This window comes from Brassica napus, chromosome A9 (assembly GCF_020379485.1).
Source record: "Brassica napus cultivar Da-Ae chromosome A9, Da-Ae, whole genome shotgun sequence".
NCBI classification, from domain to species: domain Eukaryota; kingdom Viridiplantae; phylum Streptophyta; class Magnoliopsida; order Brassicales; family Brassicaceae; genus Brassica; species Brassica napus.
In genome coordinates this window covers 3,321,303-3,342,803 of record NC_063442.1, presented here as the reverse complement: position 1 = coordinate 3,342,803, position 21,501 = coordinate 3,321,303, and the positions used below count along the sequence as shown (strand labels likewise).

General features: G+C 37.6%; 5 protein-coding genes across 8 annotated transcripts; 3 read left to right on the top strand and 2 right to left on the bottom strand.

Moving 5' to 3' along the window:
• Positions 1 to 867: 867 nt before the first annotated feature.
• On the bottom strand, positions 868 to 3,415 carry LOC106365871 (nuclear envelope-associated protein 2-like). Its single transcript, XM_013805381.3, has 6 exons — positions 3,225 to 3,415; positions 2,862 to 3,079; positions 2,654 to 2,761; positions 1,478 to 1,939; positions 1,296 to 1,397; positions 868 to 1,230 (listed from the first exon to the last, which is right to left on the bottom strand). The coding sequence occupies exons 2-6, from the start codon at positions 3,027 to 3,029 to the stop codon at positions 1,063 to 1,065; spliced, it is 1,008 nt and encodes a 335-aa protein (XP_013660835.2). The 5' UTR covers positions 3,030 to 3,079; positions 3,225 to 3,415; the 3' UTR covers positions 868 to 1,062.
• A 564-nt stretch (positions 3,416 to 3,979) lies between these two features.
• Positions 3,980 to 5,163, top strand: LOC106365870. The gene is made up of 3 exons (XM_048739383.1): positions 3,980 to 4,202; positions 4,360 to 4,508; positions 4,819 to 5,163. Exons 1-3 carry the CDS (start codon positions 4,094 to 4,096, stop codon positions 4,894 to 4,896), a joined length of 336 nt encoding a protein of 111 aa, XP_048595340.1. The 5' UTR covers positions 3,980 to 4,093; the 3' UTR covers positions 4,897 to 5,163.
• A 1,043-nt stretch (positions 5,164 to 6,206) lies between these two features.
• LOC106365869 (threonine--tRNA ligase, mitochondrial 1) lies at positions 6,207 to 11,071 on the top strand. The gene is made up of 20 exons (XM_013805379.3): positions 6,207 to 6,481; positions 6,710 to 6,947; positions 7,024 to 7,083; positions 7,228 to 7,317; positions 7,452 to 7,526; positions 7,612 to 7,740; positions 7,825 to 7,914; positions 8,001 to 8,089; positions 8,173 to 8,269; positions 8,345 to 8,431; positions 8,545 to 8,629; positions 8,887 to 8,981; positions 9,075 to 9,107; positions 9,187 to 9,273; positions 9,366 to 9,458; positions 9,540 to 9,632; positions 9,725 to 9,946; positions 10,038 to 10,109; positions 10,189 to 10,260; positions 10,340 to 11,071. The coding sequence occupies exons 1-20, from the start codon at positions 6,258 to 6,260 to the stop codon at positions 10,433 to 10,435; spliced, it is 2,127 nt and encodes a 708-aa protein (XP_013660833.2). The 5' UTR covers positions 6,207 to 6,257; the 3' UTR covers positions 10,436 to 11,071.
• Positions 10,860 to 16,189, top strand: LOC106365868 (protein SEMI-ROLLED LEAF 2-like). Its single transcript, XM_013805378.3, has 18 exons — positions 10,860 to 11,071; positions 11,366 to 11,508; positions 11,637 to 11,711; positions 11,796 to 11,911; positions 11,978 to 12,092; positions 12,159 to 12,287; positions 12,368 to 12,615; positions 12,694 to 12,890; positions 13,336 to 13,772; positions 13,859 to 14,227; positions 14,307 to 14,456; positions 14,543 to 14,621; positions 14,684 to 14,808; positions 14,896 to 15,087; positions 15,155 to 15,289; positions 15,369 to 15,494; positions 15,579 to 15,773; positions 15,851 to 16,189. The coding sequence occupies exons 2-18, from the start codon at positions 11,374 to 11,376 to the stop codon at positions 15,974 to 15,976; spliced, it is 2,949 nt and encodes a 982-aa protein (XP_013660832.2). The 5' UTR covers positions 10,860 to 11,071; positions 11,366 to 11,373; the 3' UTR covers positions 15,977 to 16,189.
• Positions 16,190 to 16,540: 351 nt separating this feature from the next.
• LOC106365867 lies at positions 16,541 to 20,689 on the bottom strand. 4 transcript variants are annotated; one of them, XM_013805376.3, is made up of 6 exons: positions 20,105 to 20,689; positions 19,674 to 19,840; positions 19,324 to 19,376; positions 17,736 to 19,241; positions 17,465 to 17,579; positions 16,541 to 17,356 (listed from the first exon to the last, which is right to left on the bottom strand). In XM_013805376.3, exons 2-6 carry the CDS (start codon positions 19,780 to 19,782, stop codon positions 16,692 to 16,694), a joined length of 2,448 nt encoding a protein of 815 aa, XP_013660830.2. In that variant the 5' UTR covers positions 19,783 to 19,840; positions 20,105 to 20,689; the 3' UTR covers positions 16,541 to 16,691. The 4 variants fall into 4 exon arrangements, with proteins under 4 accessions (XP_013660830.2, XP_022547969.2, XP_013660829.2 ...); XM_022692248.2 differs by having other exon boundaries at positions 19,324 to 19,373; XM_013805375.3 differs by having other exon boundaries at positions 19,674 to 19,804.
• Positions 20,690 to 21,501: the final 812 nt, after the last annotated feature.

Below are 21,501 nucleotides of genomic sequence, written 5' to 3'. Positions count from 1 at the left end.
AATTTACCTAAAAGTAAAGCTGTTAATTCTCCGTGGTTTAGTAAAAAAAAAAGGGTAAACGAATGGAGAAAAAACAAAGCGAGTAAAATTGCTTAAAAGTCGGTCATAACTTTCTTCGCACATGCATGGAAAAAACTCATGAAACACACATCCTCTAGAATCTCAACATCTTATTAGACTTCAAAACAAGTCCCCAGTCACAGTACATTTGAAATTTCAATTCAACCTTATAACTCACGACTTCAAACAGTTTTCATTCATAACAACAATTCAACAACACAGTGTCTCTGACCCATTGCATTAATCATCTCATCTAACTTCCCATTTTCCCCAACATTTCTTCTAACTAAGAGTATTTTTAACCTCAAAATATAGAGTAAAAATGTTCTAAGGCCATGATTTTTTTTGATCAAAGTTCTAAGACCATGATTATCCCAGGATTTAAACGGGTTTCTTAACCAAAACTAGTGACGGACTCCACCGAAAATTATAAAAACCGGTGACAGAAACAACAAAATAAAGATCGATCCTTATGGAATTTTTGTACTGTTCGCGGCTCCACCGACACATGGCGACCCGCGATTGATTCGTCTTTTAACTAATTTTTTTTAATCAAACAAAAAAAATAATTTAAAAAAAAACCCATAAAGGGGTTATAGGGTTAATGATATTCTAATAATACTCTATTTTTCTTGAATAAAAAATAGTTTTACTCTATAAATAGAGTAATTGATTTATTTATTTTTGTTCATCACTCTATTATTTATTTTAAAATAGAATACAATTGTAGTATAACCAACTTGTATAATAGAGTTATTCTACTGTAAAGAAACAAATTATCATCGATTAGTCAAAACACACAGAAAAGGCTTCTAAATGATTTTTCATTAGTACTCGTTTGTTTTTGTCTTGGAAGAAATATTAAACACCTTGCCTACTCGGTAACGAAATATAAAATGGTACATGCACCATTATCTACTGCTACTACTACTATCTGCACTGCAACTACTACATACACAACAACAAAAAAATGAGTGCAAGATCAAATTAACACACAAGAACTCATCTTTTGGAGACAACCACTAATAACAACATAGACATTGACACCACAATCTTGAAACCTGAGGTATCCCAAAAGTTTGGTTTCTCTCCAGGAACCGATTCATCCCATTGTTTTCCAGTAATCTGATCTCTTAGCTCTTTGATAGCCTTGTCTCTCTTCTCCCCCATCTGCATTTACTTTTCACCAATCATTACAATTCACACATAACTCAAAGAGTAAAGCTAACACATACCCTTTGCAGCTTTCTTGTCTGGCTACGAGCTTCTTTCAAACAAAACTCCAGTTTCACCACCTTCTTCTTCAACTCTTGATCTGTTCTTCTTTGCTTCTCCAACTGAAATGGTCACTTGTAAGTCAAATATTGAAACTTTTAACAGAACACAAAGAATAAAGCCAGAGATATGGATGCTGCACCTGAGATTCAAGTCCCTTAGTCTTTAGTTTCCAGTGAGCTGACATTAACCTTATCTCATCTTTTAGTTTTGCAATCGCTTCGTCTTTTACACCTAGTAGCCTATTCATTCTCTCAAAGTTCTTTAGGGAAACCTCTTCCACAAGTTTCCTTAGCTCACACTCTGTGTCTTTCCCTGACTTTGCAACAGCTTCGGTTATCTCACGCTCTATCCTAATAACTTCATCTCTCAGCTGTTTCTGAGAACACTCTCTTGTCCTTAGATCTCTCTGGAGATTATCAAGCTGGTTGGCAAGTTGAGTTACACGGTCTTGGTGTTCTCTTAGAGAACGTGTTTTGTCGTCAAGCTGTTGTGATATCATTGAGCATTCAAGCTGTGTGGATTGAGCAGAAGCAGCGCTTGTTTCTGCAGTTTCCTTTGTTAATGCTAGCTGTGATCTCAGGTCGTCCACTTCTTCAAGAAACTGTTTGCTCAAAAAGAACAAAATTAAAACTCGTTATAAACACTTTCTTATGTTCAAGAAACATTCAATAAGGCGCTATGCAAACCAATCAATAACCGTTCTAAAATTAAAATGCATTTGAGTGCTCAAGAAAGTAACGGTATTGGAGTTGTATAAAGTGAACCCTTTTGATCAGTAATTGAAACTAAACATCAGTATCATTGTCCATTTGCAGATCACATACTTTTTGAACTTTTAATGTAACTTTACAAAGCCAAGCTAGATCTTATCATCTAAAGATCAGCTTGTTCTCTTCCCTTGACCCAGTTAAGATTCTAAAATCATGTATTTTTGAATAGGTCAAGCTACAGTTGACATTGATTGAACACATTCAGCTTCATCTACTTTTACTAGAAGATCTAAAGTACCATTGTTCCAATAGATACCAAAGTAAAATGATTAGTTCAGAAATTTTGTAACCATATATACTTTTTTTCATTACCATATAACAAAAACACTTCTTAAAGCCCCAAACTTTTCAGCTACAATATCAACTTTTGGAGTCTTCAGTTATATAACATTATAGAGTAAAAATGTCAGTAAAAATGGAACCTTTCAGCAGCAGAAGTTGAAGTAAAAAACAAACACTTCTCAAAGCCCAAAACTTTTCAGATACAATATCAAATTCTGAAGCCATAAGTTATTATAAAGTAAAATAGTATGTAAAAATGAAACCTTTTCAGCAGCAGAAGTTGAAGCTTCAAGCTGATAGTTTCTATCTTCCAACTTCTTCTGCAATTTACAGATCTCCACTTCCATGTTCTTACCTTTTGTCTCTGCGTCCTGGAGAAAACCATTAAAAATAAAAACAAATCATTTCTCCTACAAATTGACCCCACAACCCAAACAATGAATCAAAACACTTTAAAAGGGACTTACTTACTTTTCTAAAAAGGCGTTCTTTAACAAAAGATTGCTCCTGAGAAACCAAACGGCCTCTCACTTGCTTTATCTCAGCAGCCATAGACACCACGTTCCGCCGGAAACTCTCTTTCTTCCCATCCAAGTCTTTCAGAAGCGGATCCACCGTCGTTTTGAAGGATTCAGACATTCAGGGTTTGTCTGAATCTGTTTCCAGCATTAGATCAAATCTCAAAAACTCTGTAATGAAGAAGACAAAAATATTCATGCATGTGAAACAAAATCTTATATTATAAACAAAACAGAGTTTGACCATTTAAAGAACTTTTAATGAAATTTAAAAAATTATCTTTCAGAAAATGAGTTAAAAAGACGTCGACTTTACAATTTCAAGAGTAGCTCTTCTTCAGGGTTAAATTTACTCAGGAAAAAGTCGTCGGAGAAGATCTTAAATCTTCATGTTCGTATATTTTTTTGTCTTCCGTGACAGAGGAGGTAGAAAGTGAAACACGTAAAGCCAAACACGCAGTCAATGTAATGAAGTTAGTTGCCTTATTTGATGTGTTTGTCTGTGTGAGAGACAAAACATATATATCTTTGAAGATATAAAATTAAATTTCCTAAAGAACTTGAATATTATCTGATTTCTCTACTAATTATGGGTTATTACTTATCCCTATTATTTTTATGATTAATAATGATAAATTATTTCCCTTATTTCTCCAGAAAATAAATATATTAATATGGTTTCAAGAATGAAGAATCAAATAATATTGGTGGGAGAATTGAAAATGACCAAAAATAGTTTTTTCGATTTTTGTTTAACTACTAGTACTATTATATAAAGTATCAAAAAGTCTTTTAGGGGGTCAGAATCTTGATATAGTTGAATCATAGGTTAAATAAAATTTTAATTTATTAAAAAAACATAAACAAATGGGAGCAGTGTGTAAAACTAAATCCACATTTCTGAATTTAATCTCCCATATAGACATATAGTGAAGCGAACATATATATTCAACAAAAGCTATTGACTAATGAAAAACAATTAACAAAAGTAGTCAACATGATAACATTTGATTCGGCTAATGGGCTTAGCCGATGGGCTTGAACAAACAATCGCGAGCTTTTCGGAAAAGCCTCTTCACTTGTTGTTTGCGGTGAAACGAAATGAGTTCGTCAAAAAACCCCAAGTCACGCCGATACGACGGAGGAAGAGAATAGGAGATTTGTCAACGCCTAAAGCCTCCGATAATGGCGTGGATGCAAATGATACAGAGCGCGAGATCTCTTCTAATGACAACTCAACCTTCTTCGACTCCATGCCTCTCCAGATTCTACTCCAAACCTGCTCCTTATGCCGGTAACCCTTTTTTTAATTTTCTTTATAGTGAAAGTTGTAAAGTTGAAAAAGGAATGATTTTTTATTTTTTTTAATCAAAGTGAAAAAAATTAAGTGTGTTCATGTGAATTGTATAATGGGTTGAGCCAAAGTCTTGATTTTGATTTGATATTTACAGTGAAAGTTGGGATTCCTGAGTTCTTGAGTGGGATTGGGGGAGGAGTTGAGACTCATATCGCTAAACTTGAAGCAGAGATTGGTGATCTTTCGAAACTGCTTGTGACTCGTACACTCAGGCTCAAGAAGCATGGCGTCCCTTGCAAACATGTAACTACTATCAAACCTTCTGTTCTGCTGCATTGTCCCATGTTTTCAATGGGATACTATGTTAGGAATGAAACAATCTGGTACTTTTGTTTGCTCCATCACGTGGTTTAGTGGACTATGTAAGTCTAGGAGAAAATAAAAAGAAAAAAACTTGAGTTTAAGGCACAAAGAGATTGATGGAGATGTATCTTCTAAGACACATATCCTTTCATGTAAAATGTTAATAGGTTTGGTGAACATCTCTCATCAGAAATAACTTGACATGTTGCTATTATTTTACACTTGTGACTTGTGTTTTTTTTTTTGGCAGAGGAAGCTGATACTGAAATATAGCCAGAAGTACAGGCTAGGGCTATGGAAACCTAGAGCTGACGCTATAAAGGCCTGATTGGTTCCTTTCTTCTGTCGAATTGCGAGTGTGTCATGCGTTGTTTTGCTACTTAGTTGTTTTTCAGAGTGGTCTAGGCATAGCAATGTTGCCAGTTACTTGAAACTCAGTCATTGTTTTTTCTGCATTCATGTAGTTTAGTTATCTCCATGGGTCTGGAAACGTTAAAGCCAGGTCTGGAAATCATGAAGGAGTAGGTTTCTGAAGTGGTGAATGTTTTGTATTGGGGCTCAACATCGTTCAAAATACATGTTTGTTTCAGTTAAACTCGGTTTCCTTTCTTAACATTTACACCCAAAAAAAAAAAAAAAAAACTCGGTTTCCTCAAGAGATAATTATAGAACTCAAATAATTTCATATAAATTTACCTAATACTAAATAGTTATTTGATAATTGGGAAAAATACAGATAATTTAGATTATGGTACCAAATCACTCAAATAATTTCATATAATACTAGATGAATTCAATTGAGTGTTTTTTTTATTTAGCCGGTTCATTTCAGAAGTGAATTTCACCATAACTGGCTAAAAAATAATTGGGAAAATTCAGATAATTTAGATTAGACTATTTTTTTTAACGCTGATTTATTATGATCTTACAATTATGATATAAGAAAGATTATATAGACGATTCGACAACCGACAATACTACCTGCCTTATAAAGACCTACGTCTAACTGCATCACGTGAGCCGTCATATGAAGATCCACGTCTGACCAGATTTACTTGCACCATGTTGAAGATCACTTGCAAGCCTTTTCTCTGTAGTCTGCATAATTGTTTAATAAACCGCTCTCTACGGAACTTGAAACCTGGATTTCCTGTAATCTGAAATAAATTGCATAGTTTGGGATTCGATATCCGGACCTGAGTGTAGAAGCCTTTCCACCATATTAGAGTATCAAATCGTTAAATAATTTCATATACTACCAGATGAATTTAATTGAGTGGTTTTTGGTTTAGTTGTTCAGTTCAGAAGTGAATTTCACCATAACCGGCTAAACAAAAAATAATTGGGAAAAAATACAGATAATTTAAATTACAGTATCAAATTAATAGAGTGGTTTTTGGTTTAGCTGTTCAGTTCAGAAATGAATTTCACCATATACAGATAATTTAGATTACAGTATCAAATCACTCAAATAATTTCATATATAGTAGTACCACATGAATTTAATTGAGTGATTTTTGGTTTATCCGGTTCAATTCAAAAGTGAATTTCATCACTCAATTTCAGTTAGGTTTGTATTGATTTTCCCGGTTTAATGAAAAAGCCATGAGCTAGCTAGTAGCTTAGCTACACTCCGATAACAAAAGTCAAAAACCTTTTGAACGTAACCGCCGCATTGACCCACTTTGAATGCTCCTCCGTCTCTCGGCTCGCTCTGTCCGTCGTTACACTTCTTCTCACTCCTCTCTCTCACTCTCCGCGTCGTCGTTTTGCACTCTCCCAACAATGTCAACCAACCACCCAAAGAACGAGTCCTATCTCTCCGCCGTCATCCCCAAGCACATCAAGCTCTTCGAGCAGATCCAATCCCACCAGCTCGAGAAGCTCAAGTCTCTCCCCCACGACCCAATCAAGTAAAATCACAACGCCTCTGTTTATATACTTAGCACATTATTTTTTTAATAATTAAAAATGATGTTTGGAACCCAATGACTGTCACTAGTGTGAATTGAACCCAAGTTAGGTGACGTTAGTTAGTTACAGCCGCAACCCTTTTACCACTGGGTAACTCGACGTTGGTATAACACATCATTGTGTGATTATGTTTAAGTTCTGATGGTGTTGTTGTTGTGTGTGTATAGGATCACGTTACCTGATGGGACCGTGAAAGAAGGGAGGAAGTGGGAGACTACTCCGATGGACATCGCCGGGGAGATTTCGAAGGGGCTGGCTAACTCTGCGTTGATTTCATCGGTTAATGATGAGCTTTGGGATATGAGTAGGGTGTTGGAAGGTGATTGTAAGCTTGAGTTGTTTAAGTTTGATAGTGACAAGGGACGGGATACTCTTTGGCATTCTAGTGCTCACGTTCTTGGTCAGGTAAAAAAAGAAGTGTTTGGGTTTAGTTCTTGGTTTTTGTGGCGGGTGAGTAAAGGTGTGGTCTTCTTGGGTGTAGGCTCTTGAGCAGGAGTATGGGTGTCAGCTGTGTATAGGACCGTGTACAACGAGAGGAGAGGTAAGAGCAGCTTCTTTGTGGTGTTTTATCTTTTCATAAGATCATGTTCGATCATTTGTGAAGAGTAGAACAAGAAAGGATGAAACTTTTTGTTTAGTTCTTGGTATTTCACTTTAAGTTGATTTTGTGTATTGTTATTGCCAGGGTTTCTACTATGATGCATTTTATGGTGACTTGGGGCTGAATGATAATCACTTCCCTAATATCGAAGCTGGTGCTGCAAAAGCTGCTAAGGTATTGTTTCTTCTTTGGTCTGCTAAGCTTCAATATATGTTCTAAACTATTTGCTTCCTTTTTTCAAATCTTTTAAGAGTGAATAGAAAGAAATATTTCACTATAGCTCTGATTCTCTTCTGTTTACATCTTAGGAAGCGCAACCATTTGAAAGGATTGAAGTGACGAAAGATCAGGCGATTGAGATGTTTTCTGATAACAACTTTAAGGTGTGTTAAAGCTACATATGTTATTATCATTGGATTGGTTATATGTCTTTGTTTTGGACTCATACTTCTGCTGTTAACCATCTAGGTTGAAATCATCAATGATTTACCTGCCGACAAGACCATTACTGTCTATAGATGTGGTCCTCTTGTTGATTTGTGCCGTGGACCGCACATTCCAAACACTTCTTTTGTGAAAGCATTCAAGTGTTTGAGGGTGAGTTGCTTCAATAACTCTAGGTGCTCCATGTTCGCAGATTCTAGTTTTGTTTCTTGTGTTGACCAGTGTAATTTTACTCAGGCCTCATCAGCTTACTGGAGGGGTAGCAAAGACCGTGAGAGCTTGCAGAGGGTTTATGGGATATCTTATCCAGATCAGAAACAGTTGAAGGTACTCCTTTTTCTTAAAATACTCTGACTGTTACGCAGGGTCCTGAGTGTGCATAATATATATCGTCTTTGTCTTGGTTGTTGCAGAAATATCTTCAGTTTCTTGAAGAAACCAAAAAGTATGACCACAGACTATTGGGCCAAAAGCAGGAAATTTTTTTCTGTCACCCACTCAGGTTCTTTCAGTGCTACTCAACAATGTTCCCTCTTTGTGTTTCACTATGTACTGATATGTATACTCATAATACTTGATCTTCAGCCCTGGGAGTTGGTTCTTCCTTCCACTCGGCACTCGCGTTTATAACAAGTTGATGGAATTCATTAAGGAGCAATATTGGAAAAGGGGTTACACAGAGGTTTTTCTAATCTCTCATCTGAATATTTAATGTTCTTGATGAATCGCAAACGCTAAACTGAATTTGCGTTGGCAGGTTATAACACCAAATATGTACAACATGAATCTGTGGGAAACTTCTGGACATGCTGCAAATTACAAGGAGAATATGTTTACTTTTGATGTAAGAGTACATAGAAACCCCCTCGACTCTGTTACTTCAGCATGCTTCTCCCTAGAAGTCAATGCTAGGTTATATTCCACACGTGAGTGACTTTTTTAAATGTTCCTATGCAGATCGAGAAGCAGGAGTTCGGGCTCAAACCTATGAATTGCCCTGGTCACTGCTTGATGTTTCAACACAGGGTTCGGTCATACAGAGGTGAGACTCTGTTCATGCAGTGCAGCTGAATCAATACACCGGTCTAGGAATGATATTAGTAGTAGAAAGTTTACTGCCAAACAGACTATCAAAACTCTCTAGTGACAGGGGATTACTTGGTGCTGGTCTTTTTCTATGACAAAAGACTTTGCTCGAAAGTATAATTCGTGGGTTGCAACCTATTGTCAAAGAAGAATTGCGAAGTCAATCATTTGTCTTTGCTGACACCATCTTTGTACGGCTGATTTGGTATGTAGAGTTACCTATTAGACTGGCTGACTTTGGAGTGTTACACCGCAATGAGGCAAGTGGAGCACTTAGTGGGCTGACTCGTGTCCGACGGTTCCAGCAGGTATAATTTATGTCGAATTTGCTTATTTATCATTTTCCCAGTTCCATGTTACATATATGTTGCTTAATATGATAATCACATCACTTATTTCAGGATGATGCACACATATTCTGTACAGAGGATCAGGTTTGTGATATTCTTGTGTCTGGCAATGTTGGAGCTCCTTTTCATCCATTTTTTGTTTGTTAATGTTTTCTGCTTGCAGGTCACAGATGAAGTGAAGGCTGTGTTGGAGTTCATCGACTATGCTTACAAAATCTTTGGCTTTACCTATGAGCTAAAGCTTTCAACGGTATATCATATCTGAAGATTCTTCAATTTTTTATAGACTTTGGGTGATATGTTTCTGTCGCTCATTATTTTTCTTGTTAATTTGAATCTCAGAGGCCAGAAAAGTACCTCGGAGATTTGGCAACATGGGATAAAGCTGAAAATGATCTCAAAATAGCCCTAGACGCTTTTGGAAAGACATGGGTGGTATGCACACTTACTGATGAATGAACACTCAAAGTCTATTCACAAAGTCTGCATTTATTCTAAAGTGTGTTGTTTTGGCAGTTGAACGAAGGAGATGGTGCGTTCTATGGCCCAAAGATAGACATCACAGTTTCTGATGCGATGAACAGAAAATTCCAGTGTGCAACTTTACAGGTTACGGTCCCAAACTCTTTTTAGTTTTCCTTTTTTTTTCTCTTTTGCTATAGTCGGTGCAGGAGGAGTTAATTTTATGTTTCTTGTTACAGCTTGATTTTCAACTTCCTGATCGCTTCAAGCTGGAATACTCTGCTGACGACGAAGCAAAGAGGCAGAGACCTGTGATGATTCATAGAGCCGTGTTGGGATCTGTGGAGCGTATGTTTGCCATATTGTTGGAGCATTACAAAGGGAAATGGCCCTTCTGGCTTAGTCCACGCCAGGCCATAGTTTGCCCTATATCAAAGAAATCTGAGGAATATGCATTACAGGTTACATGCGTGGCTGCACTCTTTATTAAGCACCTGTGGTTCTTGCAGCGTCTAATCTCTGGCGTTTGTTTTCTCTCATACATTGAAACAGGTGAAGAAACAAATCCATGAAGCTGGGTACTATGTTGATGCGGACATAACAGACAGAAAGATTGATAAAAAGGTAACAATTTTGGGGTTCATGTTCTGTGGCTGGCTGGTTTTACTTGTATCGACTTGAGTGATGGTTATGGTGTCTGTAGGTGCGAGAAGCTCAGCTTGCTCAGTACAACTACATACTTGTGGTTGGTGAAACCGAAGCTGCTACAGGACAGGTTAGTGATTGGCCTATTCCTTATGGGTCTCTCGAGCTCGACTAATTTTTGTGTTGTATTGAACTCTTGACATGTTCAGGTGAGTGTTCGGATAAGAGACAGTGCAGCCCACTCGGTTAAGAGCATCGAGAATTTGCTGGAAGAATTCAAGACCAAGACTGCTGAATATCAATGAGATCAGCAGACTCTTGCAAGTTCAAGTTTGATTTTGTTCCCCATATTGAAGTGTTTATTACTTATCTCTGTCATTAGACCAGATTTAAAGTTTTGTAAACTTCTGATCTCCTCCAGCGATTTTGTTTCTCAGTCTATTGAACCTAAACAACAGCAAATTGATCAATGTAATAAGATGTTGATCTAGTCAGAGATGACATTGCTTGTATCTAGGGTAGAAGATGAATGTTGTTGAGAGCTACCAAATACTTGTTGGCCAAGTCATAAGAGTAACAAATAATGGGAGGGGGCACTTGTGTACATTTAAAAATAAATTGACGATTTTACAATAATTGGGATAAATATGGGGCAAAATTTCGAAAAACCAAACCAAACCAATTGTTCTGACACAAAGACAGGACCTAGGTCTGCTTTTTTTCAAGTGAAAAAAGGAAATAACATTAAAATCTGTGACAATCTCACGTGCTTTCTCCTTCTCTCTCTCTCTCCTCTGTAATTGAAGTTTTGGATTCCACATCCACGCGCCTTTTCCCCTCTCTCTCTCATTCACTTTCTAGATTAATCAAATCTTTGTCTTTGAAAACCAGTTTGCAGTTTCACTTCTCCCTTTCTCCAGATCCGTTCCCCAGGAAACTCTGTATGTGTCTCCAAATCTCTTATCTCTTCTCTTTCTTTCATGATTCTATATAACCTTTGGAAACTAAGCTGAGATTTGTTAGAATCATTTATACACATTAGTCTCCAAACACATTCCTTTAGGTTTTTGCTGATTTTGAAACCTCTGACAATTTTTTACCCTTTTTATGTTTTTAAATTTTTGAATTTTGAATTTATGCAATGAGTGGTCTCTAGTTTCTAAATTTTATAGAAAGTTTGATTCTTTTTTTGTTTCTCCTTGAACAGTGATTTAGTTTAGCTACTTTGTCTGCAGATAAAAAAATGGGGTTCATCTCGAGGAATGTTTTTCCAGCGTGCGAGACAATGTGCGTTTGCTGCCCTGCTCTCAGGCCTAGATCTAAACATCCCGCCAAGCGTTACAAGAAGCTGCTCGGCGAGATCTTCCCTAAATCCCCTGTAAGTGTCTCCTTGCAGCTAATAATTGTTAAAAGTTTTCTACTTCACTTGTAAATTGATGTGTAACAACTTATAGTGCCTAAGTTTGTTGATTTGTAACAACTGAAATTGATTTTTATTTTCTGTAGGATGGTGCACCAAATGAGAGGAAGATTGTCAAGTTGTGTGAGTATGCTGCCAAAAACCCAATCCGTATCCCTAAGGTATAGTTTTTTATTAATGATTCTTACTACATTGTTGGTGTGTAAGAAGAGTATTATATTGTGTGTGTTTGTGGTTTGTCACAGATTGCTAAGATTCTTGAGGAGAGGTGTTACAAGGATCTTAGATCTGAGCAAATGAAGTTCATCAATATCGTCACTGAGGCTTACAACAAAATGCTTTGCCATTGCAAAGATCAAATGTAAGGCAAAGTCATTGCAACATTCTTTAACTTTTCACTAACACGTGTGTGTTTCTTCCTTTGAAGGGCTTATTTCGCTACAAGTTTGCTGAATGTGGTTACAGAACTACTTGAGAATTCAAAGGAGGACACACCAACCATTCTTGGATGCCAAACGTTGACAAGGTTCATTTACAATCAGGTAAAAATATCAATTCTAGTATCTCTTTGTGTGAAGTATCTCTCACTCTTCATCTGGTATGAATAGGTTGATGGAACCTACACGCACAGCATTGAGAAATTCGCGCATAAAGTTTGCTCATTCGCTCGTGAACAAGGAGACGAGCATCAGAAGCAGTGTCTGAGAGCATCTGGCCTGCAATGCCTTTCAGCCATGGTAACTACAACAGCCAATCTCACTTTATGTCCCGTTTTTATCAGTTGTTTTTTTCTTTCTTATGTTTGTTTCTTCTCCAGGTGTGGTTTATGGGAGAGTTCTCACACATATTCGCTGCTTTTGATGAGATTGTACACGCCATTCTCGATAACTACGAGGCAAACATGATCGTTCAGACAAATGAAGACAGAGAAGAGCAGAACTGTAACTGGGTGAATGAAGTGATCAGATGTGAAGGACGAGGAATAGGTGTCAGCGGTTGTAATAGCCCTAGCTACATGGTTGTCAGACCAAGAACTGCAGGAAAAGATCCGACTCTGTTGACTAAGTAACTAACTAATCCTTCTAATATTTGCTTGTCAGTGCCCTTATTTGAAAACTTACTTAATTGTTTGATTGTTTTCAGAGAAGAGGCTGAGATGCCTAAAGTGTGGGCACAGATTTGTCTCCAGAGGATGGTTGATCTGGCTAAAGAAAGCACAACTCTGCGGCGAATCCTGGATCCCATGTTCAGCTATTTCAACTCTAGACGCCAATGGACTCCTCCAAACGGTCTGGCCATGATAGTTCTCTCTGATGCAACATATATGATGGAAACCTCGGGTATCTACTTCATCTCTCGTGTTCTGTTAGAACATAGTTTTTCTTCGTCTATACATGTATGCAATGTTCTAAAAATCGGTCTAGGCAGCGTCTAGGTGCTCGGCAGATCGGTTATAACCGAAACAATTTTTTTTTTAAAATGGTTTAAATTGATCTAAATCAATCTAAATTATTCTAAATCTGTTTAATCAACCAATAATGTTAATGCAAATCCATAGTTTTGTCTAAATTTTGTAATTTATAATTCATCCAAATAATTTTGTAATTAGACATAAACAATCTAAAATATTTAATATAAATATAAATATAAAATATATAAGTATATATCAATATTCATTAATGCATAGTCACTAGTCATCTACAAAGTGCCTTGTTACTGCCTAGTGTTTCTTGAAAACTGCATGTATGTGTGTACTCACAGTTATGTTTCTTTTTCTTATACTAGGGAGTCAGCAGTTGGTGTTATCAACTGTTGTACGTCATCTTGACAACAAGCATGTTGCCAATGATCCTGAACTCAAGGCATACATCATTCAAGTTGCTGGTTGTCTAGCGAAGCTGATCAGGACCAGCTCGTATCTCAGGGACATAAGTTTTGTTAATGACTTGTGCCGGCATCTGAGGAAAAGCTTTCAGGCAACATCGAGGTCAGTTGAAGAAGAGGAGCTCAACTTGAACGTGATGCTTCAAAACTCTATTGAAGATTGTCTGCGAGAGATAGCCAAAGGAATTGGAAATGCACAGCCGTTGTTTGATATGATGGCTGTTTTAGTCGAAGGGCTTCCTTCTTCAGGAGTTGTTTCACGTGCAGCTGTTGGATCACTGTTGATTCTCGCTCATGCTATGTCTTCAGCATTATCACCATCTATGCGTTCACAACAGGTGAATTATTACTTTGTGGTTTACTCTAGCGTCTAACTCTAACATTATCTGTACAGTCTATTTAATCCTTTTTCTATTTCATACAGGTTTTCCCAGACACACTTCTTGATGCGCTACTTAAAGCAATGCTGCATCCAAATGTGGAAACTCGTGTGGGAGCGCATGAGATATTCTCTGTGATTCTTTTGCCGAGTTCTGGTCAGTCTCAGGCTGGACTTGCATCAGTGAGAGCTTCTGGTTATCTCAACGAGTCCAAGAATTTGAGAAGCGATACAACCTCTGCGTTCACATCCATCGCTGCAAGATTAGACAAGCTCAGAAAGGAGAAGGACGGCGTCAAGGTTGAGAAGAATGGTTATAATGAGGATCTTAAGAACTACAAATCTTCCCCAAACTTTCACAAGTTGAACTCCATGATTGATAGGACTGCTGGAGGTGTCAGTCTTGCTGATATGGTAAACATTTTTATTTATGTTATGTGCTAATGAACCATAACATGTTTATGCAATCGTCTAATACTATTTGGTGATGCAGTTACCATCAATGATGAAGTTTACTGAAGATCAAATGGGACAATTGTTATCTGCATTTTGGACACAAGCAACTCTTCCTGATAATTTACCTACAAGCATTGAAGCTATTGCTCATTCTTTGAGTTTGGTGCTTCTCTCCTTGAGACTAAAGGTCTCACCTCTTCTGTCTCTCTTAATGTGTCTACACTTTGGTGATGCTTTACTTATAAGTCTCTCATGATCATTTTTTAACTGCAGAATCCTGATGATGGACTTGTTGTTAGAGCCTTCCAGCTTCTCTTCTCACTGAGGAATCTTTCTTTGGACCTTAACAACGGTACTTATTTGATTACACTCTCTTAATCTGATCAAACGCTTAAAAATGTTCTTCATTGCCAGGCACATTACCAACGGTTTGCAAGCGGTTGATCCTTGCTTTATCCACAAGCACACTGATGTTCGCTGCTAAAATATATCAGATTCCTCATATTTGCAAAATCTTGAAGAGTCAACTTCCTGGTGATGTGAGTTCTTCTCAGTGTGTTGTTTAAGTTCTTATATCTCTCCATGGAGGTTGTGTATAACTTGATTCTGTGCTCATAATTTTTCAGGTGGATCCGTATCTGTTCATTGGAGATGACTTGCAACTCCACGTTAAACCACATGCGAATATGAAAGATTTTGGGTCATCAAGTGATAGCCAGATGGCTACTTCAATGCTGTTTGAGATGAGAAGCAAAGTAGAACTGTCCAACACTATCATAACTGATGTTGTGGCAAAGAACCTATCTAAGGTTTCAAAGGTAAAGCTTCTAATGTTATTTGTTTCTCAGTGAATAATAGCCTCTAAAGTCTGTACTTGTTGTTCAGCTCCAAGAAGCTGATGTTCAGATGCAACTCTCTGAGCCATTCACACCTGATGATGCTTTTATGTTTGGATCACGGCCTATCGTTGAGTCTGGACCAAACCAAAGTATCTCTAAGGAATCACTGTCCTTTGATGAGGTATAAACTAGTCTCTCAAGATCCAGATTGGGTTTATCTTTGGGACATTGATATAAATATTAGTTGCTTTTTGTTACAGGACGTACCTGCAGGTTCTGTGGTTGAGGACGAAGTGACGAGTGAACTCTCTGTACGTTTTCAACCAAGAGGGTCTCCTTCATCATCTACTCCTCAAGTTATCAGCATTGGTCAGCTTATGGAATCTGTAAGCGTAGTCAGCATTAAACATGAGTTAGTTACTGGTTGATGTGTCATTCTTATGTTTGGTTAAATGATTTTGTTTGTCTAGGCCCTTGAGGTGGCTGGTCAAGTAGTTGTGTCATCTGTCTCCACTTCTCCACTTCCTTACGACACAATGACAAACCGCTGCGAAACCTTTGGGACTGGGACACGACAGAAGCTCTCAAGGTGGTTGGCTACTGAGAATCGCCAGGTGAATGGTCTCTACAGAAACTCATCAGAGGAGTCATCTGCACTTGAAAAGGTGCGTAAGAGCTGAGTTTAGGTACACTGAATCTGTGCTTGTCTTTTACTATACTGAGGGAGGTTGAAACTTTACAGGTAACTGAAGATGGGAGCATATATGGGAGAGAATGTGGTGTGTTTCAGGATACGTGGTCCATGATGAGTTTGCCACCAGCTAGTCCCTTTGACAATTTCCTCAAAGCAGCAGGAGCCGGAAGATGATTCAGTTAACTCAAATGATTATCAAGTCTCATGTAGAAAACGTAGTACGGTGTGTGTAGTGTGTAATATTATCCTTTTTACTTGGGTTTGTACTCTGTAGTCAGCTAACTATCTAGGCTAAGGCACGATGCTTCAGACACAGCTTGTAATGATTTAGATTCAGTTGTTGAAACTATTTGCTTTCTTATGTCAAAAGACCTGTTCAATTCGAAATCTTCTAGACTTGAACGTAAAGTTTGAAGGTTAAACTTAGTTCGGTTAGAAAATTCGGTAGGTTTTCTAAAAAAGTTTGGTTTTTGGTTCGGAAATGGTTACTTTGGTTTTCTACATACCAAAAACCCAAACGAACTAATCGAGCTAATCTAATTTCTAAAAGAATTAACTAAAATTAACAGAAGTTATTCAAAAATTTTACAAAACTAAACCAAAATCTAACTGAAATAAAAAAATTTGGTAAAATTTTCAAAACCCAATTTAACCAAACTGAACTTTATTTCAAATTAACTCGGTAAGATTAATCTTTCATTGTTTTTTTTCATCCTTTTTCCTCTTGAAGAAGAAGAGTGATTCTGTAACACTTTCTTAATCATTATAGTAGTTTATTTGCATTTCATTTGACCTTTAAAAGGATTTACCCATGTAGACAATACAGAACAAATCAAAAGAACTTTTGAAAAATATATAAGGAATGCTCAGAGACATAGACCAGGAGCTTCTAGAATGCTGAGAGAAGATCAGACTCAACCAAAGCAGAAACTAACCCATGTCCTTGGCTTCGATGTTGTTCTTTGAACACTGAGACAAGATCATTAACTAAATCATCAACCAACGCAGAAACTACCTCTCCTTCAATGTCAACGCCTTCTTCATAAGTCTCTCTCTCGAAATCAAGCCAACACCCTTCCAAACTGCTCATCTCTTTGTCAACAAGCTCGTCCATCATCATCTCCCTCATCTTCTTCAACCCGTGAACCTCTCTGTTGAGTTCTTCAGCTAACCAATCTCTACGTTCGAACAGAATCCCTTCTTTCCCCAATATCCCTCTGCAGGTACCCCTAAACATCTGCTCGCATTTGAGTGCTAAGGAGTTGTTAACAAAATCAAACACTGTCCTTCTCCTCAGCTTGGCTGCTGTTGCCTCTCCACGGCCCTCTATTTCATCAAAGAGGCTCGCAGGTAATATGTCAACAGCCATTCCCAAAGCGAACTCTTTCAGCATCAGTTGGTCAGAACTGAGGATCTCAGATATGTACTCAAGCTCCCAGTCCAGCCTTTCTTCATCTTCTGAATAAGCCAATGTTATTACAGATTCTGAGAGTTCAGACTCTTCTTGTGCTGATGAAACCCATGTGAATTCTTGATCTGGTGAGGATTTAATCTCTGTAAAGCATTTAGAAAAGTATAATTAGCTGCAATCAAGCTTCCTATTCAATGCAAACAGTGTCTTAAAGATTTAAGTTTTGCAGGAAGAATGTGGACTTCACAAACCATGTTCTGTGGTCTGTCTACAATCTGAGAAGCCCTTGCTGCAGGAGCTTCTGAAATCATCAGCTTCTGTCACAGTGCTAATGCTGCTTACTTCCTGTTCTTCTGCTTGTATCATCTTTTTCCAGAATAAAAGATATTACACAAAACATAACCAGTGAGAAAGTCTTAACTAGTTAAAGACACTAAAACTATAGAATGCTAAATATGGCAAGCAAGAAACTGCATATAGATTAGATACTTGGTCTCTTAGCTGGATCAGAAAACAACTAACCTGGAATTTTTGTTTGTCATAGAATGAAGTGCAGTCAGAAACCGATTCACTCTCGGACAAAACTCTATCCATACCGTTTTGTGTCGACTTATCACACTCTGATGAAGATGAAACCATTCCACCGTTCACCCCATCTTTTGCACTGAAGCGTGAAGACTCTTCTTGAGTCAAGCTACAGCTAGAAGACTCAAGCTTACAAGTCAGCTCTCTGAGCTTTTTCTCTAACAGAACATTTAAAGAATCTCCACCAAACATATCGAAACTAACTGCAGAGTCCGTCTCCTGGTCAATTCCTTGGGTGGAAGATAGTGAATCAGATGATAAGCCTTTGATGGGCGACGAGAACGTGAATGAGATCACATCCATTTCCTTTTTCCCATCATCTTTGCCTGTGTTATCAATGGTGATGTTACATTTTATCACGTTTTCATTCCTTTTGATCCGTTTATCATTGGAGATTCCAGTTTCTTGCTTTTTGCTCCTGGGAAGAGTCTTCTTGCGAGACAAAGATAGAGAAGTGTTCTTTCCAGCCAATGCCGTTGTTGAACCTTGCTGCTTTGACACTGGAGCCTTGTTCACAACTTTGTTAACTACACTGCTGCTTTTTTGGTTCGAAGCCGAGGTTACTGAGCGTTGGTTCTGTTTCTGGTAGTTCTGCTTAAGCGCACTCCTTCCTCTGAGACCATTCTGGCTTTTGACTATACCATTTTTAGCTTCTGCTTTCTCCTTTTGGCTTGCTCTGCTGACGCTTAAGGGCGTTGTGCTGGTCTTTGATACAGAAGGTGGCTTCACTTTTCTCTTCAAACCATCAGAAGAACTGTCTTTCCCCATGTACTTACTATTACTAGCTGATGGTGTCATGACTGATGCTGATGCTCTCTTCTCGTTGTGCTTTCGGTTTGACACTTTCTGCGCAGCTTCTAGCTTCTCTCTTAAATCTTGAATCCTCATAGGAACCGATGAAGGAGAGTTAGACGGTGGCGAAAACCGCGTTCTAGCAGCCATCCTAGGACTTGGTTCAATCATTTTCGAAGCTGCTTCCATTACATAAACAGGGTTCCTAGACGGGACAAAGCCAGGACTCCTGATAGGAGACAAGAGCCTATTGTTGGTGACGCAGATCGGTTTGGCCAACCTGGGAGGAAAAGTTTCAGTCTGGAACCTCTCAATGGGTCGGTTGCGTCCTTCATTCGTTCTTGAATCCAAATGTTCCCAAGATACTCCTCCATCATAGTCACTACGGAGATTTACATAACCAAGATTCTCATATGCATTCCATTTGCTTGTGTTACGTGAAGGTCTAAGGAAGAATGGATCAAGATCAGGGTTAAACCGAGGCTCTTGGACATTTGGTACTGGTAAAGACTCTAAACCCATGAGCCTCGCAACCACACTTGGGGCTCTTGTTCCCTGGCCCTCATCATCACTGGTAACAGAAGATGCACAGCAGCTTGACTCACTTCTTGGGTTGTAACTCAAATTCTTGCTAACTTCATCAACCTCAATCTGTATAATAATTCACATCAAACAAATAAAGAAGACGAAGGGTACTTGATATAAGCAAGGAAATAGTATTGAGGAAACTCACGAGAGAAAGACTAGAGAGGTTTTGAACATTCTGTTTCGTCTGCTTTGGTTCTTCTGATACAAAAACAAGATGAATCACTCACAGCATTATGAATTCAAGAACAAGAACAACATTGTCTTTAACCAATGTTCAAGAAATCGCTAGGTGGTGATAATAGGCACTATTGTTTAGGCGGGTGCCTATACCGATTTTTTGAATGCATAGACCGTAACTTTAACCATATAATCAAATCCTTCTAAAGAGAAGTACATTTTCCTTAAACTAGACATATCTACATGATGCCACAAGAACTGAGCTAAACATTTCTTAACTAGCTGTGACCATTACAAAGGCAATACTGTAAGACACACCTGAGAGTTCCGAGCTGTCAGAAGAGAAGAGCTTCTTCCGGGACTTTCCAGGCCAATCAAATAGATTCAAGAACCCTCCTCTAGATCGTTTCCTCTCAACAACTTCCATCTTTTTTCAATTATTCTTCCATCTACAATGCAACAAAATGGGATCTTGAATTGAGAAACTGTAGTAGACAAACCAAAAAAAACGGCTTAAAGATTGGTATAAATAAAAACATCAATAATTGACACAACTATTAATCTGAAGTAAATGGAGATTAAGACAGGTTTAATCTAAAAGTGGACACCACAGGATAATACAGAACGTAGCTGTGAAGACAAGACAACTCGAATAAGATAATAGACACATAGATACAACAAAAAAAAAAAACAAAAAGACTTGAACTTTTTACAGGAATCAATCAGATCAGAACGTGAACCGCTTTTACCTATTGGTTAACTTGAGTTGAGATGCCAAAGACCGAAACTTTCGATAACGGGCTCTTTCCAAATTGGGATCTTGTGAAGGTTACAAGCAATTTCACTCACTTGAACCAAAGCAACTGAGAATTGAAATCGAAAAGGGAGTCAGAAGAAAGAGAAAGGAGAGGTTTTTGAGAGATGGGTCAGATCAGTAAAGGTTAAAAATGAGAGTAAAGATTTGGGATTTGGGACCAATGGAGAGTGAAGAAGCAGAGCAGAGAACTTGAAGAAGAAGAAGAAGAAGAAGAAGAAGAAGAAGAAGAAAACAGATACTATACAGTGTGGATTGATGTGACGAGAGGTGAAGAGAGAGAGAGAGAGAGAGAGAGAGCTGCGTTTTGAATTTTCCACTCTCTCACTTCCCCCACCACCTCTGTAAATTAAATTAAATTGAATTTTGACCAAATAATAAATAAACTGAATTAAATGTTTATATCCTTTTTTATTTTTTTAATAATTTCTTGTGTCGAATTTATTGTTTACAGCTTTCAGTAAAATGTGGATTTCTTCAAATTTTATTAAAAAAATGGATTATGGATCATAAAACAAAGTTGCAGTCCAATTAGCTGAATGCCTGAATCAGTAGCATATTGCAATAGTTTATAGTAAATGACATATCTTCTTTTCAGTTATAGAACCATGCAAAAACTTTATAGTAAACGGTGCTGCAGAGTGCAGAGGTCTAATAATATGCCAAATCGTAATAGTTTATTTTCCATTGTTTTTGGGAGCCACAAAATGGGTTTTCGGGCTCCACTTTCTTATATTTTACTAATTTGCTAATCTTATTCCAATTTTCATTATTATTACTAATTAAAAGTCATTTCAGCATTGTAAAAGAAAAAACAGAGTTATTTCAACATCTTGGTGACTTTATATATTTGTAGAAATCGTAATCAATGCGCTCCAAATTGTCACCATTTGGCAATCTCTGTCCACCACCATTTAGTATTTCTTCTGTTTTTGTCGAACACGTTTGTGTACAGTTATTAGAGCTTTTTTCTGTTTCTGTTAATTACACCTTTGGGATTATTTTGTTATTAAGCTTGTGAAAGAAACGGCACATGGAATTGGTTCATGTGAGGATTGTCGCATATGCAAGTTTCCCTGCTTTAATCATTATACTTCGTTAATGTTGTTACTGAAAGTGTTTTTTCTCAATTCGGTATTCATCATTGTAAAATATGAGGAGTATATCTCTACTTGAGTTTATTATATATATGAACCTCAAACCTTATCAAATCATGCAAACCTGAAAAAGGTGGAACTAAAGTGAAGTTTGGCAAGTAAACATAAAACGAATGACAGTGAAATATACAAATATGAAATGGACAGTAGAAACTTATTTTAATTAAATCCAAAT